A 16325-nucleotide genomic window follows, 5' to 3' on the forward strand; every position below is an offset into this window, starting at 1 on the left:
CTTTTATTAGTAATCTTAGATAAAAATGTAATAAAAGGCCGGGCGTGGTGGCGCACACTTGTAATCCCCGCGCTTGGGAGGCAGAGACAGGAGGATCGCGCAGGTTTGAAGCCAGCCACACGCGCTGGCTTAGGAGACCCTGTTTCCAAATAAAAATGTAAAAATAGGTCTGGGAGTATAGCCTGGAGGTAGAAGGGCTTCCAGGAACCCCAGTACCACCAAAAAAAAAAAAAAAAAAAAAAAAATGTAATAAAAGATTGTATGTTACATTTACTTATTACATTTCTAGTATTCTTAATTTTTTGGTGTAATCTCAATTTCTTGTTGTTTTCCTCATTTGTATGTGATGAGGTCTTGCTAATGGCTTGGGCTGGCCTGGTATTCCTAGATTTATGTGATTCCCTTGCCTCCACTTCTGAGTACCTGGAACTACAGACATGCGCCACTGTGCTTAGTTCAGTTTCTGATCTTAATCAGATTCCTTCTGCATGAAGAGTTTCCTTTAACATGTCTTGTTAAGAGATGGCAATGAATTCGCTATGTTTTTGTCTGAGAATGCCTTCAGTTTCCTTCAATTAAAAAATGTATTTTCATTGGATATAGAATTGTGGGTTGACGGAGCTATGTTCCTCTCTTGATATGGAGTTTCTTTTTCTCTGGTTGCCTGAGGAGTTTTTTTTTTTTAATATATTTTTAAGATATACTATGCCAGAACCTAATCTGCTGGTTGTTATTTTAAAAACTAAATTTTTGAGTTTATAATAATTTACCTGTCTATCACTTCTTGTCCTCTTTATCAAGTACTCATAGAACGAATCTTTTTGTGTGTGTGTGGTACTGGGGGTGGAACCCAGAGGCTTTCTACCTCCGGGCTATACTCCCAGCCCTATTTTATATTTTATTTTGAAACAGGGTCTCACTAAGTTGCTGAGAGCCTCACTAAGTAGCTGAGGCTGGCTTCCAACCTGTGCTATCCTCCTGTCTCAGCCTCCCAAGTGCGGGGATTACAAGTGTGTGTCACCACGCCCGGCTTAGAACGAATCTTTTATAGGCTAGCCTTAGCAACTTAGCAAGACTCTGTTTCAAAATAAAAAATTGAGCCGGGCGTGGTGGCGCACGCTTGTAATCCCCGCACTTGGGAGGCAGAGACAGGAGGATTGTGCAGGTTCGAAGCCAGTCGCGCGCGCTGGCTTAGAAGACCCTATTTCCAAATAAAAATGTAAAAATAGGTCTGGGAGTGTAGCCCGGAGGTAGAAGGGCTTCCAGGAACCCCAGTACCACCAAAAAAAAAAAAAAAAAAAAAAAAAAATTGAAAAGACTGCTGGGAAAAAATTTAAAAGCTGCTGGGGTGTAGCTTGGGGGTAGAATGCTCCTAGTCCCCAGTACCAAGGGGGGAAAAACCTTTTAAAGAGCAAGGGTCAAGAAGTGGAATATGGAAATGTTATGAAGGTTTGGATCTGTGGAGCAAAAGCTGTTTTAATGAAAGGATGAAAAGTACCTAATGACGTGTACCTTTTTGTGCAGCTGATATGTGATGATTTACTATTCTTGGTTTTAAATCAATAGGTAAATGGGTTTCGCAGTTATGTAGACCTTTATGTGAAAGACAAATTGGATGAGACTGGGGTAGCCCTCAAAGTTATTCATGAACTTGCAAATGAAAGATGGGATGTTTGTCTCACATTGAGTGAAAAAGGATTCCAGCAGATCAGCTTTGTAAATAGCATTGCTACTACAAAAGTAAGTGTGTACATTTTTGTTTTAAGGTCATTGCTAAAACAATGCTGCATTAAAAACAAAATAAACAATAACAAACCAAAAATCTTTCTCTTAAATCAAAATTGACATGCAGAGCCAGGCGTGGTGGCGCACACTTGTAATCCCCATGCTTGGGAGGTGGAGACAGGAGGATCGCACAGGTCTGAAGCCAGTCTTGCTGGCTTTTACGAGACCCTGTTTCCAAATAAAAGTATAAAATCGGTCTGGGAGTGTAGCCTGGAGGTAGAAGGGTTTCCATCCCCAGTACCACCAAAAAAAAAAAAAATTTGACATGAAAATGAAAGATCATTTTCTGTGCATTAGCTTATTACAGTTTAAATATTCATTAAGAAGTTTATATGCTTACTGTTTATAGCCAAACATTTTATACAATTTAGAATGATACATTCATTTTCTGTGTTCTGAGTTTAGGGTATGGTATAAAACAGAAAGAAATGAATCTCTTGAGGTCAGAACTTGTTATTTGCCATTCTAAGGAGCTTATTTCCTTTGCTCTAGGCTTTAGATTTCAAAATCAAATGAACTTCTAATATAAAGGCATTTATCGTGTTGGGGGTGTGGCTCAGTAGTAGAGCCCGTGCCTAGCATGTGTGAGGCCCTGAATTTAATCCCTAGCACTGGAAAAAAATCTATCCACCAACTATAATAAAGTAGTGGGCAGTACAGCCTACAATGTGCAGCGTTGATTAGAAATCTTTCTGCTCTAGTTCCTCAGTTTCTGGGAAGGGGAGAGGGACTAGAGACTGAGTTAAAAACTGATCATACTTAATGATTTAAAGCTTCTGAACAGGGAGGTCCAGAGAGCTCCCTGATTGCTGAATACCTTGAAGTATTGGGAGGGTGGTGTGCCTGGAGGGGCCAAGGAAGTCTGTGTGCCCCAGTCCAACCTTGCCTTATTTATCTCATTCATTGGCTACTCATAAGTTGTATTTTTTTTTTTAATAATAAACTGGTAAATGAAAGTAAAGCATGTTCCTGAGTCTGTGAGCCACTGGCAAATGAACTAACTTGAGTGGGTCATGGAAACCCCTAATTTATAGCTAATTGGTCTGAAATATGGGAGGCCCAGGGCTTGGACAGGCATCTGAAGTGGGGGGCAGTCCTGTGGGACTGAGCCCTTAACTCTCAAGTCTCTGCCGACTCTGGGTAGTTAGCATCAAAACTGAATTATGCTTTTGAACATATAGCTGCTGTCCAGAGAATCAGAAAATTGGATGTGGGTGTTGGAAAACATCATGGAATTGGTGTCAGAAATGGGGTGATTAAAAACCCACAGAGAAGTTGGTATATTGGTAGTATGGCCAAATTTTCTTAAAAAAAATTCTGACTCATTCTGAAATTTATATTACCCTTTAGAAAATGAGGTTAATGACACGAGGTCACCAAGGTGCTGGCTAGCCTAACTAGAAGATTTTGCATCCTGTGCTTTTGTTTTCTTCATCTCTAGGGTGGTCGGCATGTGGATTATGTAGTAGATCAAGTTGTTGGTAAACTGATTGAAGTTGTTAAGAAAAAGAACAAAGCTGGTGTATCAGTGAAACCGTTTCAAGTAAGTAATGCTTTATGTATTTGCTAAATTATTAAATAATACCAGTTTTGTTGTTAACCTTTTTGTGTATGTTTTTCACAGGTGAAAAACCATATATGGGTTTTCATTAATTGTCTTATCGAAAATCCAACTTTTGATTCTCAGACCAAGGAAAACATGACTCTACAGCCCAAAAGTTTTGGGTCCAAATGCCAACTGTCAGAAAAGTTCTTTAAAGCAGTAAGTAAAATTTGTATTATTTTTCAGTGTTAATATGGAGAGTTGATTAAGGAGCTTTCTTAATTTATTTATTCTGTTCGTGATTGGTTACCTTCAGCATATTAACTGTTTAGGCATGTTTATACTACAAACTAATATGCAAACTAATAGACAAAATCATTGATTGTTTTGGCAGCAATTAAATTAGGTGATTATGTAGTTAATTGTGTTCTTTAGCTCTGCATTGCCCAGTCTACAGCTCCAGTTTCCCTCTAACCAATGTGCAGGTCCTCACAGGACTCCTGGCTGCATCTTTTCTACTTTTATTTCAACTTCATCTGCTTCTTTTTACCTTTACATGTATTTTTATTGTGGTAACAAGTATATAACATAAGTACTATTTTTCTACAAGCTTTAAAATTTTGTTTCACTTTATACACATTTATTTAAGCTACCTTAACTTTCCTTCCTTCCTTCCTTCCTTCCTTCCTTCCTTCCTTCCTTCCTTTTCTTTCTTTCTTTGTACTGGGGTTCCTGGAAACCCTTCTACCTCCAGGCTACACTCCCAGACCTATTTTTATATTTTTTAAAATTTGGAAACAGGGTCTCTTAAGCCAGCAAGGCTGGCTTCGAACCTGCATGATCCTCCTATCTCTGCCTCCCACGCGTGGGGATTACAAGCGTGCACCAATACGCCTAGCTTAATTTTTCTAAAATAAGCTGAGGGTACAAGTAAATAATAAATCTTCAATTTGCTGAAGTTTTATTTTTATTTTACACACATTTATTTAAGTTACCTTAATTTTTCTAAAATAAGATGAGGTACAAGTAAATAATAAATCTTCGATTTGTATTTGAGCCTTGTGGCTATAGTAGCTCTTTGTAATTTTTTATATAATCAAACTTTATTATAATTTCTTTGTCCAACAATCGAATCAGTAAACATTTCTTGACTATCTGTGAAGTACTCTTAAATGTGTTTGGTAGAAGCTGGGTGTGGTGGCACAAGCTTATAATCCCAGCATTTGGGAGACTGAGACAGGGGAATCCCAGGTTTCAGACCGCTTCAGCTACTTAGGGAGGCCCTTTGCAACCTGTTTCAAAATAAAGAATAAAAAATAAGGCTGGGGGGAAGGTGGTGTAGCTCGGTGGTCAAAAGCCTCTGGGTTCCATTCCTAGTACCAGAAAAAAAACTAGGTAGTTTAGTAGTGGTAATGTAAAAGTAAATAAGCTATAACCCCTCCTCTTTGGAAGCTTGTAGTTTGGTGGGGGAATTACAATAGAGATAGTGAATTTTAGTAATAGGGTTTTCTTTTTTTTTTTTTTGGTGGTACTGGGGTTCCTGGAAGCCCTTCTACCTCCGGGCTACACCTCCCAGACCTATTTTTTATATATATTTTTATTTGGAAACAGGGTCTTTTAAGCCAGAGCAAGCGGCTGGCTTCGAACCTGCGCTATCCTCCTGTCTCCGCCTCCCAAGCACGGGGATTACAAGCGTGCACCACCACGCCCGGCAGTAATAGGGTTTTCAAAGGGAGAATCAGAAGCAGAAACAAAAGTTCATCTTAAGGCCTTCAAGTACTTCTGAATCTAATCATAATGAATTCTGAGTACAAATAATAGTCTAGTAATGCTTCCCCAGATTTCTGTCATTGACGCCTCTGTTGAAAGGAATTGACTGTAGATTTCATACTTTTTAATTTGCAATTCACTTTTTTTTCTTTAAAGGAAAACATCTGTTAAACATTATAGAAAACTATTTTGTACACCTGAAACAAAATCATCCAGGGTGATTTTATAAAGTGACTTTAAGACTTGGAATTGGAAATTAATTTCTTTTTTTCTTTGTGTTACCATCTTGTCATATGCTGCAGAATATAAACAATATGTAATCTTGATATCCTCATTACCAAACTCTTTAAAGAACAGAGCTAATGCATACATTCCCAAACGTATTGTAGTGTTCCCTCCATGTTAATATTATTTTATTTGTCAAAGTGAATCATCCAAGACTCACATTTTGTATTGAAGGATATCAGAAATGTCAGTGTCTGTCATTTTCCAGCTAGCAATTTGTTGGTGTGTGTGTGTGTGTGTGTGTGTGTGTGTGTGTGTGTGTGTGTGGTTGTGTTTTACTGTTAGTTATTGAGGATTGAATCCAGGGGCATTCTACCTCTGAGTTATACCCTATTTTTCATTTTATTTTTTTGAAACAGGGTCTTGTTCAATTGTTGGGGTTCTTGCTAAGTTGCTGAGACTGGCCTCAAACTTGTCTCTGCCTCCTGAGTACTGTGGTTACAGGTGCACATCGCCATGCTTGGATTATTTCTTGGACTTTTACTTTGTGAACTTAAACAAAATCGGCACGTAATAAATGCAATGTGTATTCCTCATGGAACTTTTTACAATATAATTTTTCTCCTGTAGTCCAGCGAACTCTTTTCTACATATTTATATTTCAGTATAATCGGTAATTGTGGATATAGCTTTCTGAGTTTTCCTGGAATTGAGTAAAATTTACTAGCATGTATTATTATTATCATTTTTGTTTTATCTTAAAACTGCCCAGATGCCAAGTGTCACAGTAAGCCCTATAGATTTTAGTTAAATATATAAATTTTTGGCTTATCTGTATACACTTATTCCTTGATTTTTTTTTTCCCCCTTAAGGCTTCCAATTGTGGCATCGTAGAAAGTATCCTGAATTGGGTGAAATTTAAGGCCCAGACTCAGCTGAATAAGAAATGTTCATCTGTAAAATATAGTAAAATCAAAGGCATTCCTAAACTGGATGACGCCAATGATGCTGGTGAGATTCAGATGTATTCCTAAGATCTTAAAAGTTTAACTTTTAAATTATCCAGTATTAGGCATTTTTCATTTAGCTGTGATTTTTTTTTTTTGTTAAGAGTTGTATTTTATTAAAATTGCCACATGTACCGCATATTTTACTGGCTTCCTGGAAATGGAAATTAAAACATATTTAACATTTAAACTATACTGAATCTTTTACTCTCATAATTGCAATCAGTATTTTTTTCTGGCTTCATTTTTCTCATACGTAAAATTAAGAATTTAGAGTGTATGTAACTTGATTTTTCTCAGGCGGCAAACATTCTCTGGAGTGTACGCTGATATTAACAGAGGGAGACTCTGCCAAGTCGCTGGCTGTATCTGGATTAGGTGTGATTGGGCGAGACAGATACGGAGTGTTTCCACTCAGGGGTAAAATTCTTAATGTACGAGAAGCTTCTCACAAACAGGTACACATGTATACCTATACATCTTGATGGCATTTCTGATATATACTAAAGTTGTTGATTTTTAAAATGTAAATTTTGACTCAACTTTTTGTATATTCCAATATGTTTAAAATATTTTTAATGTTTTTCCCTTTTGTGCAGATAATGGAAAATGCAGAAATAAACAATATTATTAAAATAGTTGGTCTACAATATAAGAAAAGTTATGATGATGCAGAATCATTGAAAACCTTACGTTATGGAAAGATTATGATTATGACTGATCAGGTTGGTTTGAAAGTTATCACATATTTACAGTTCATATCTTCAGATTGTCCTTTTGCTAATTATTTCATGGGACTTGCTCCAAGATAACAAAAGTGAAAGTGATAATTGTACTTCAAGGAAAAAAACCAGCTGGGCGTGGTGGCGCAGGATTGTAATCCCAGCACTCGGTTCGCGGACAGCCTCAGCTACTTGTGAGGCCCTCTGCAACTTAGTGAGACCCAGCTTCAAATTAAAGAATAAAAACTAGGGCAGGGGGTATAGCTCGGAGGTCGAATGCCCCGGGGTTCCATCCCCAGACCCGCAAAAAACAAACAAAAAAAAAAACGTTGTTGAATGGAAACATTTGTGTCACAACATTTTATATTTTTGGAATACCAGTCTCTTGGTTACTTAAAAATACTTTTATATATTATAGTGAATGTGAGAAGAACAGGGCACATTGTTGAATTATAGTGACTAAGCCTCATATAAGTAGAAATGAAATGATGGAATCAATAGATGAAAAGATGATTATCAACAGATAATAGTTAATGTTGGTATGTGATGGCATATTTGAGATGCACAAAACTCAGGAGGACCTCACTAGTAAAATGGTAATAATCAAGCAAGAGCCAGAAAACTGAAAAGGCATTTCATGTACATCCAGCTGTCTTGTTCTTGTATGTATTAACCAAAAGTATTTGTAGGAAAAATTTTCAACTGAAAAAGCAGTTATATGGTTTTCAGCAGAATATTTGCGATTTATAGTCAAGTGAAGACCTGTAAATACCTATACTCTAAGACTTTTTTTCTTCTATGGCCTACTGAAGTGGCACTATAACTTTGTCTTATATATTTCTCATTCTAAGTCTTTTTTTAGTGAAATATAGGTAAATTATTAAAAAGATATAATTATTTTTATAATGTTTTAGTGTATCTCCAGCTATATTCTTTATTTGCATTTTAAGAACTAAATCTTTACTGTGGTCATCAACTGTAAAATGTAATTCAGTTCTAAAATTGAAATAGATTTTTGTCTCTGTTGCCTCCAGGCATTTTAAATTTTGACTACATACAAAGTTAAAGTTTATAAAATTATTATGACTTTACTAATTTTTTTAGGATCAAGATGGTTCTCACATAAAAGGCCTGCTTATTAATTTCATCCATCACAATTGGCCATCACTTTTGAAGCATGGCTTTCTTGAGGAGTTTATTACTCCTATTGTAAAGGTACTTACTATTTGCATTATTATATTTTTACACTGTTGTTTTATTAAAGAGTAGCAGAAATACTACTTTTGTTTTTTAATTAATTTCAGGCAAGCAAAAATAAGCAGGAACTTTCCTTCTACAGTATTCCTGAATTTGATGAGTGGAAAAAACATATAGAAAATCAGAAAGCCTGGAAAATAAAATACTACAAAGGTTTGTGTTTTAAATACTTACGTTTTCTGAAAAGAGTTCTAATATAAATTTATTTTTAAAAGATAAATAAAATATTTTGAAAGTTTGTCCCTTTAGATTTCAAAAATAGCCTCGCAGAGTGGCATACTCTTGTAATCTCAGTAGTTGGGAAGCTGAGACAGGACAATTGTGTGTTTGAAGCCAGCCTCAGCAACTTGGCTAGACTGTTTAAAATAAAAAAATAAAGAGGGCTAGAGGTGTATCTTGGAGGTAGAATGCCCCTCAGTTCCATCCTCAGTATCAAAACAAACAAACAAGCAAGCAAGCAAGCAAACAAAACCAGTTATTACTGATTTTAAAAAGCTGTCATAAAAAATTCTGTAGAAATAGAGAATGATATGGTGGACTCCTCCTGTACTTTAACAATCACTATTTCAGTGATAAATCTTATTTCATCTAAATGTGTCACCACCCTATTAGCCTGAAATAACTGCCAGACATTCTAGTATTTCATCTATAACTGCTCTAGTAATGTATCTAAAAGAATGATCATATTTTTCTTTAGGATATTTATAAATCCAACGAGTGTTAAAATTTCTTACAATTGTTTTATTACATAAATATCATTACAAAAATGTTTTTAATCTAATCTTGAGAAATACATGTGTTATATTACATATTTCATATATCTATTATGCATATTTTTGGTCAAGATCCAAACATTACATTTAGTTGACAGGTCTGTTTTAAAACTCTTACTATATTATTTCTCTTTGTATATTTTTGTCTTTGCAATTGAAATTGAGTTGTTTGTACTATATGTATAATTTTCCACAATCTGAATTTTGCTACTTGTATCCCTGTGGCTTCATTTAATATATAGCATATTCTTCTACCTCTCATTTCTGTTAACTGATAGTTAAATTGGAGATGTGATTTTATTTGGGTTACATTTGTTTGGTAAAAACATTCAGTAGGGGTCTAGGGATGTGGCCCAGTGATAGAGAGCTTACCTATTGTGTTTGAGGCCCTGGCTTCGGTCCCTAGTACTGTCAAACCAAGAACCAAAGCATTCAGTAGACAGCATAGTGTACTTATGTCAGAAGATAGGTAATATCTAGTTTCTCTTTCTTAGTCTGTGAAGAGTGATATAGGTGTTGCCAGTTTTATCTATTCTAGCTTTTCCTACCAGTTTTTTATTTCTTGGTTTTTAAGTTATTGTCATTTGTGACCCACTTTTATTTTTAAAATTGTGCAGGTTTGGGTACCAGTACAGCTAAAGAAGCAAAGGAATATTTTGCGGATATGGAAAGGCATCGTATTTTGTTTAGATATGCTGGTCCCGAAGATGATGCTGCCATTACCCTGGTAAATTAAGTTAACCAAAACCCCCCTCAGCCGGGCGTGGTGGCACAAATTTGTAATCCCAGTACTTGAGAGGCTGAGACAGAGGAGGATCCGGGTTCTCAGCCAGCTCAGCTACTTAGTGAGGCCCTCCGCAACTTAGTGAGACCCTGTTTCAAAAATAAAGAATAAAAAATCAGGTTTGGGGTGTAGCTTAGAGGTAGAGTGCCCCTGGGTCCCATCCTCAGCGCCCCATCCACCCACCCCCAGCGCCCCCCTCCCCACGCACGCACATGCACACACGCACGCACACACACCCCTCAGTAGCTGTTGTATTTGCCATGTATTTCCTTCCACTACTGTTTCCTATGATAAGTCTCTTTTGAAATTGTAGTGCCCAAAGCAGTATGTTTTAGTTCTTTTTCTGAAGATTATGCCTGGCTTTCATGCTTTTTTGGGGTATATTTTTGATTAAAAAAATTAGGAAAATCCTTTAATTTCCCAGAAGTTAATAATTAGTTATTTGCCATTTGTAAATTTAAGTTTTATAATGAGATTAATTTTGTTTTTAACATGTGAAATCATTACTTGGAATCTTCCAGGCATTCAGTAAGAAGAAGATTGATGACAGGAAAGAATGGTTAACAAATTTCATGGAAGATCGGAGACAGCGTAGGTTACACGGCCTACCAGAGGTTAGTCATGGGGAGCAGTGCTGGGGCGGGGGAGAGAGACATCCATGCAGTAGTAGTGACAATATTGCTATGCGACTTTTCTCCTAGCAATTTTTATATGGTACAGCAACAAAGCATTTGACTTACAATGATTTCATCAATAAGGAATTGATTCTTTTCTCAAACTCAGACAATGAAAGATCTATACCATCTCTTGTTGATGGTAAGTGGACTTTATTTATGAATCTTTCTTGTTTTTGTTTGTTGTTAAGTACTGTTTAAATGTGTTTAGGCCATCCTGAGTGATACATTTTAAAATTCTTATTTAAAGTCTTATAAAACGTGTTTCAGAGCAAGTCAAAGCTCTTTTGATAGTTTTGAGATATGTTTTGATGAAGCTAATCGTTAATATTCCTTATTTTGTAACTTCTAAACTCATTTTGAGTTCTTCAAGAAAATTAAGGCCAATCTTTAAAGCTTTTGTCCATTGATTACAGGTTTCTAACATAAAAAGTGAAGTGAGACTTTGGTGATTTCTAAAATATTTATCAGAGAATAATTTTTTTTTTTTTTTTTTTTTTGGTGGTACTGGGGTTCCTGGAAGCCCTTCTACCTCCGGGCTACACTCCCAGACCTATTTTATATTTTTAAGTTTGGAAACGGTCTCTTAAGCCAGCGTGGCTGGCTTTGAACCTGCGCGATCCTCCTGTCTCTGCCTCCCAAGTGCGGGGATTACAAGCGTGCGCCAACACGCCCGGCAGAGAATAAGTTTTAAATCACCTTTATATCTCCTAACGTAAAACCTAATGCTTTAACTTACTTAACTTGATTAGGTCAAGTAACTGTTTAAGAAGTGGCCATGTTTGATCATCGTGTTTCTTCTATGCTTTGGCCATAACGATGATGACCAAATAGTTGTATATACTAGCCGGGGTGCAGGGGCGCACGCTTGTAATCCCAGTATTTGGGAGGCTGAGACAGGGGGATCACAGGTTCGCGACCAGCTTCAGCTGTTTATTGAGGTTCTCCACAACTTAGTGAGACGCTGTTTCAAAATAAAGAATAAAAAATAGGGCTAGGGGTGTAGCTTGGAGGTAGAATGCCCTTGGATTTAATCCCCAGTACCTCAAAAAAAATAGCATATACTGAAAAGATTATTACTGTGTTCATTGGCCTAGAACAAGAAGCATGAGAAGGAAGGAGTGCTTTGCTTACATTATGTCACGTAATTATGATAACTATTGGGAAGGTTATTTCTGTTACTCTGAGGACACCAAGCTCAGTTATATGATAAATGGCCAGATGGAGGAAAGTATTCAGATAAGTAAGATTCTAAAATCTACACACGTTCTTGAATACCACAGCAAACCTTTATGCGTTTTCTTGATTTGGGATACTTTAATACTAGTCATCAGGATCATTGATGGTTTGCTGGTACTTTAGTTACAATGGCATTTGGTGCTATGAGTGTTTGGAAACTTCTACAGGAGATTAGTGCCACAGGGCGGTTCTTTAAGACCAGAATGTTATCTTTCAATTGGTACTTCACTTTGGAATAGAAAATATATTAGTGTATAGTCATGTTGTTACAGAATCTCAAGTAACAATTTTAGTCAATTATTATTATTATTATTATTATTATTATTATTATTATTATTATTTATTTTTGGTGGCACTGGGGTTCCTGGAAACCCTTCTACCTTAGGGATACACTCCCAGACCTATTTTATATTTTTTTAATTTGGAAACAGAGTCTCTTAAGCCAGCACGCCTGGCTTCAAACCTGTGCGATCCTCCTGTCTCTGCCTCCCAAGTGTGGGGATTACAAGCGTGCACCATCACGCCCGGCCAATTATTTTTTAAAGCAAACTATCTGTAGTTTTTTTTTTTCTCCTGCATATAGAGAGCATTATTTCAACTAAAATAATTGTTACAAGTATATATTGAAGTAATATTTTAAAAACAAGGCTGCTCTTTTTTTAAAAAAAATATAGGCTTTAAACCAGGTCAACGAAAAGTTTTATTTACCTGTTTCAAGAGGAATGATAAACGGGAAGTAAAAGTGGCTCAGTTGGCTGGATCTGTTGCTGAAATGTCTGCTTATCATCATGGAGAAGTAAGCATTGAGATTAGTCAATTGAGAACTGTGATTATTAGCCTGAAGAATGATAATTGTACATGATAATTTTTCTCTGTAAAGTCTTTGGAATTAGAGCTGAGAGTTTAGATTTAATACAAATTGAGGAATAAGTGCAGAAAAGTGAGAACACTAATATTATGTCCTGTCTGTTTGTATTCTCTAGCAAGCATTGATGATGACCATTGTGAATCTGGCTCAGAACTTTGTGGGAAGTAACAACATTAACTTACTTCAGCCCATTGGTCAGTTTGGAACTCGGCTTCATGGTGGCAAAGACGCTGCAAGCCCTCGTTATATTTTCACCATGTTAAGGTAAGTATTTGCTAATTTAATGATACAAAGTTAAACTTAAAGTTTATTAGAATCAACTCCATGTTTAATAGAATTGTACTTGTGGAGAGAGATGACTGGTTCTTCTACTCAGAGTAAATGTTCCAAATTATTTGATTACAAATAGAATGAGGTCCATTGATCTTAATTTTTAAAATCCTTGGTGAAATCAGTCATGATGAAAGAGATTTTTCAAATCTAACTTTATTCTTTAGGCAAAAAATGGGTTATGTGCTTTATTCAGAATAATAGGAAATTCTTTAGAAGTTATTTAGCAGTATTGAAGAATTTAAGTAGATAAATAAATGTGTAAGTAAAGTAGGGCTGTTTTATTTTACTTGTGCCTCAGATAAATATTCATTTAGTACTATTATATAAATCGTATTGTAAGCATACGAAATCCAAATGATAGAAAATTCATTCTTTTTAGAAGATTGTTCCTTGAGGTGTAAAATCTATATGTATCAAGTTTTATTTCTCAAAGTCATGCCATTTTTCTATTTCCCTTTTCCTTTTGTTAGCTCATTAGCAAGACTACTTTTTCCTGCTGTGGATGACAACCTGCTTAAGTTCCTTTATGATGATAATCAGCGTGTGGAGCCTGAGTGGTATATTCCCATAATTCCCATGGTTTTAATCAACGGTGCTGAGGGCATTGGCACCGGGTGGGCTTGCAAACTACCCAACTATGATGCTAGGGAAATTGTGAACAATGTCAGAAGGATGCTAGAAGGATTGGATCCTCATCCCATGGTAATTTTTAAAATTTATTACTTATAGTGTTAAACAATAATGTGTAAATAATAAAGTTTAGTCACTTTATAAAAATTGGGGAACATTTTTATTTTAGAACTATGGTAGATAATTAGGACCTTATTAGAGCATACTTGATATGTGCTTATGGTAAAAGATAAAAAGAAATTAATCTGGAGGTTAAGTTTTATGGGAAGAAACTGTTCATTGACATTTAAAAATATCTGAAATGATAGGCTTTCAAATTCCTGAATTTTATAGAGAATAGTGCTTTTGTGATAAAATTATATGTATCTTTGTTTTTGTTCCCAAACTACCAAGTCTTAGAAATTTTTCTTAGTGATACACTTAAACAATGCATTATAAAATAGTGGTCATTGTGGAAAATACACTTAAGCAAAGAAGAAAAAAATTCCACAAACCTATCATGTATACTACAAACTTAATATTTTGATGTATTTCTTTCCAAGTATTTTAAAATAAAAATTGTATTATTGTATGATTTATATACTGCTTTTTCCCTTAAACAATTTAAAATACTTTAAAGTATTTGTAATAGAAGCATCAAACTACTTTTTATAATGATGGTGCTTTTGTTTTCATTTTTGATGGCATATCCAAACTTGGATACATTTAGAATATTAACCTAGAGCATTTTATCAGTTCATACTAATTGTATTGATATAGTACATATGCTGCTGTGCTGAGCAGTCAGCTTTTGTTTTTTAGAGCTCTCTGTCCTTTCAAAAGTTAATTTGTTATTGGGATAAGACATTTGGGCTTGAAATTTAGAATGACAAATGATATTTTTGCTGCGTATGCCACAACAAATGTCTTTATGCTATATGCTTGATTTCTTAGTGATAATAAAAACATGAATTTGGGAGGAGGAGTGATCTTTTGTAATTTGATTGGGAAGAATGAGTATGTTACATAGATGCATGGGAAGGGGAGTGAATATGTGCCAGGGCTGAGGGATAGTGCCTTAGTCTACTTTTAGCTTGTTTATTTGTGGTATGGGGGGTGGGTTGAACCCAGGGACACTCTTTATTTTTTATTTTGAGATAGGGTCTCGCTAAGTTGCTGATGCTAGCCCCGAACTTGAAATCCTCCAACCTTTGCCTCCTGAGTTGCTGGGATTATAGATGTGCACTACCATGCCTGGCTTACTCTGTTTTTCTTTTTCTCTTTCTTACAGACTAAGTAGGCAAGCTATTTTTAAATAAGAGAATTTATTTTGTCTCATAGCTCTAGAGATGCAGGTCTGGGGTCCCACCTGGTGGCCTTGCTGCAGAGTCTTGAGGTGGTGTCAGAGTCTCATGTGGCAAGGGACAGAGTACATGTGTACATCTCTGTCTTTCTGGTCTCCGTTCCTCTTCTTATACAACTGCTAGGGTCTATTCATCCACACTAATGATCTTGTCCAATCATACTTGAAGACCCCATGTCCAAACATCATAGTTGGATCAAGTTTCTACTGTGTGTGTGTGTGTGTGTGTGTGTGTGTGTGTGTGTGTGTGTGTTGCTAGGGATGGTACCTCCAACACACCCCCAGCCCTAGTTTATTTGGAAACAGGGTCTCTATAGGTTGCTGAGAGCCTCACTAAGTTGCTGGGATTGGCTTTAAACCTGTCGTACTCCTCTCAGCCTTCCAAGTACTGGGACTACAGGCATGTGCTACCACGCCCACATGGTTTCTACCCTCTTAATACCTCACAGTGGGGATTAGATTTCAAGAAATGAAGTCTTGGGGAGGGGGTGGCACTTAGGCCATATCCAAACCATAGCGGATATAATTAAAGTGAAAATACTCAAGCAAAATGTGGGAGAAGAGTAATGATTTTATAGGACAAATCATTCCAGTTCTTATCTGAATTAGAAAGTTAGATTGGGTCTAGCTGTGAAAGACTTTGAGCATGAGGCCCAGGGAGTTTGAATTGAAAGGTTATTATCTAAGGGAACTGTTACAGGGTCTGTGTGTTGAAAAAAAGTACTATTGTGGAAAGACTAGGAAAGATGATGATTTTAAGATTTTGAGATGGGGAGATATTCAGATGACATTAACAGAAGCTTTGCATTCCAGATGTCATTTGGAGAGGGACAGTTGAAGATGAGAAATTCATTTTCAGTCATGTTCATATGCCAGTTATCAGTAGACCCGGAATAAGGGGCATTCAAATGTGATACTGGCGCTTGAGGGAAGCTGAGGCTCTAAGTTGTTTCTGCTTCTCTTTGTAGCTTCCAAATTACAAAAACTTCAAAGGCACAATCCAAGAACTGGGTCAAAACCAGTATGCAGTCAGCGGTGAGATATTCGTGGTGGATAGGAACACAGTAGAAATCACAGAGCTTCCAGTTAGGACTTGGACCCAGGTCAGTGTAAATACGCGGCTGCCCGTGAGGAGGGTGTTGCATTAAACAGTTCTTTGTTTGTTCTACGTCTGTGTAATGTTTAAAAATTGCTGCTTATATTTTTTACCCATTCATTGAGTTTGTGCTTTGGATTTTTAATAGTAATTGAAAAATTTTAAACTTATCTAAATAATACAGTCTGTTAGGTGAGTGCTTTTTTTTTTTTTTTTAAAGCCTGTATCTGTGTATTTACCTTAAAATGAAAGAAAGAGTATGTGTGATTGATTCAG

General features: G+C 36.2%; 1 protein-coding gene across 2 annotated transcripts in view; it reads left to right on the forward strand.

Moving 5' to 3' along the window:
* Positions 1 to 16325, forward strand: part of TOP2B (DNA topoisomerase II beta) — a gene marked incomplete at both ends in the record, with an annotated part of 64197 nt that overhangs the window by 27687 nt on the left and 20185 nt on the right. For both annotated transcript variants that reach the window (XM_080714950.1, XM_080714951.1), the window contains 15 exons: positions 1567 to 1740; positions 3227 to 3328; positions 3410 to 3547; positions 6197 to 6335; positions 6632 to 6789; positions 6931 to 7056; positions 8158 to 8268; positions 8358 to 8463; positions 9701 to 9810; positions 10389 to 10481; positions 10569 to 10683; positions 12455 to 12576; positions 12764 to 12912; positions 13452 to 13683; positions 15922 to 16056. In XM_080714950.1, coding sequence (XP_080571076.1) covers positions 1567 to 1740; positions 3227 to 3328; positions 3410 to 3547; positions 6197 to 6335; positions 6632 to 6789; positions 6931 to 7056; positions 8158 to 8268; positions 8358 to 8463; positions 9701 to 9810; positions 10389 to 10481; positions 10569 to 10683; positions 12455 to 12576; positions 12764 to 12912; positions 13452 to 13683; positions 15922 to 16056 — 2010 coding nt within the window. The remainder of the gene's footprint in view (positions 1 to 1566; positions 1741 to 3226; positions 3329 to 3409; positions 3548 to 6196; positions 6336 to 6631; positions 6790 to 6930; positions 7057 to 8157; positions 8269 to 8357; positions 8464 to 9700; positions 9811 to 10388; positions 10482 to 10568; positions 10684 to 12454; positions 12577 to 12763; positions 12913 to 13451; positions 13684 to 15921; positions 16057 to 16325) is intronic.

Source organism: Muscardinus avellanarius (genome assembly GCF_963383645.1).
Source record: "Muscardinus avellanarius genome assembly, chromosome: 18".
NCBI classification, from domain to species: domain Eukaryota; kingdom Metazoa; phylum Chordata; class Mammalia; order Rodentia; family Gliridae; genus Muscardinus; species Muscardinus avellanarius.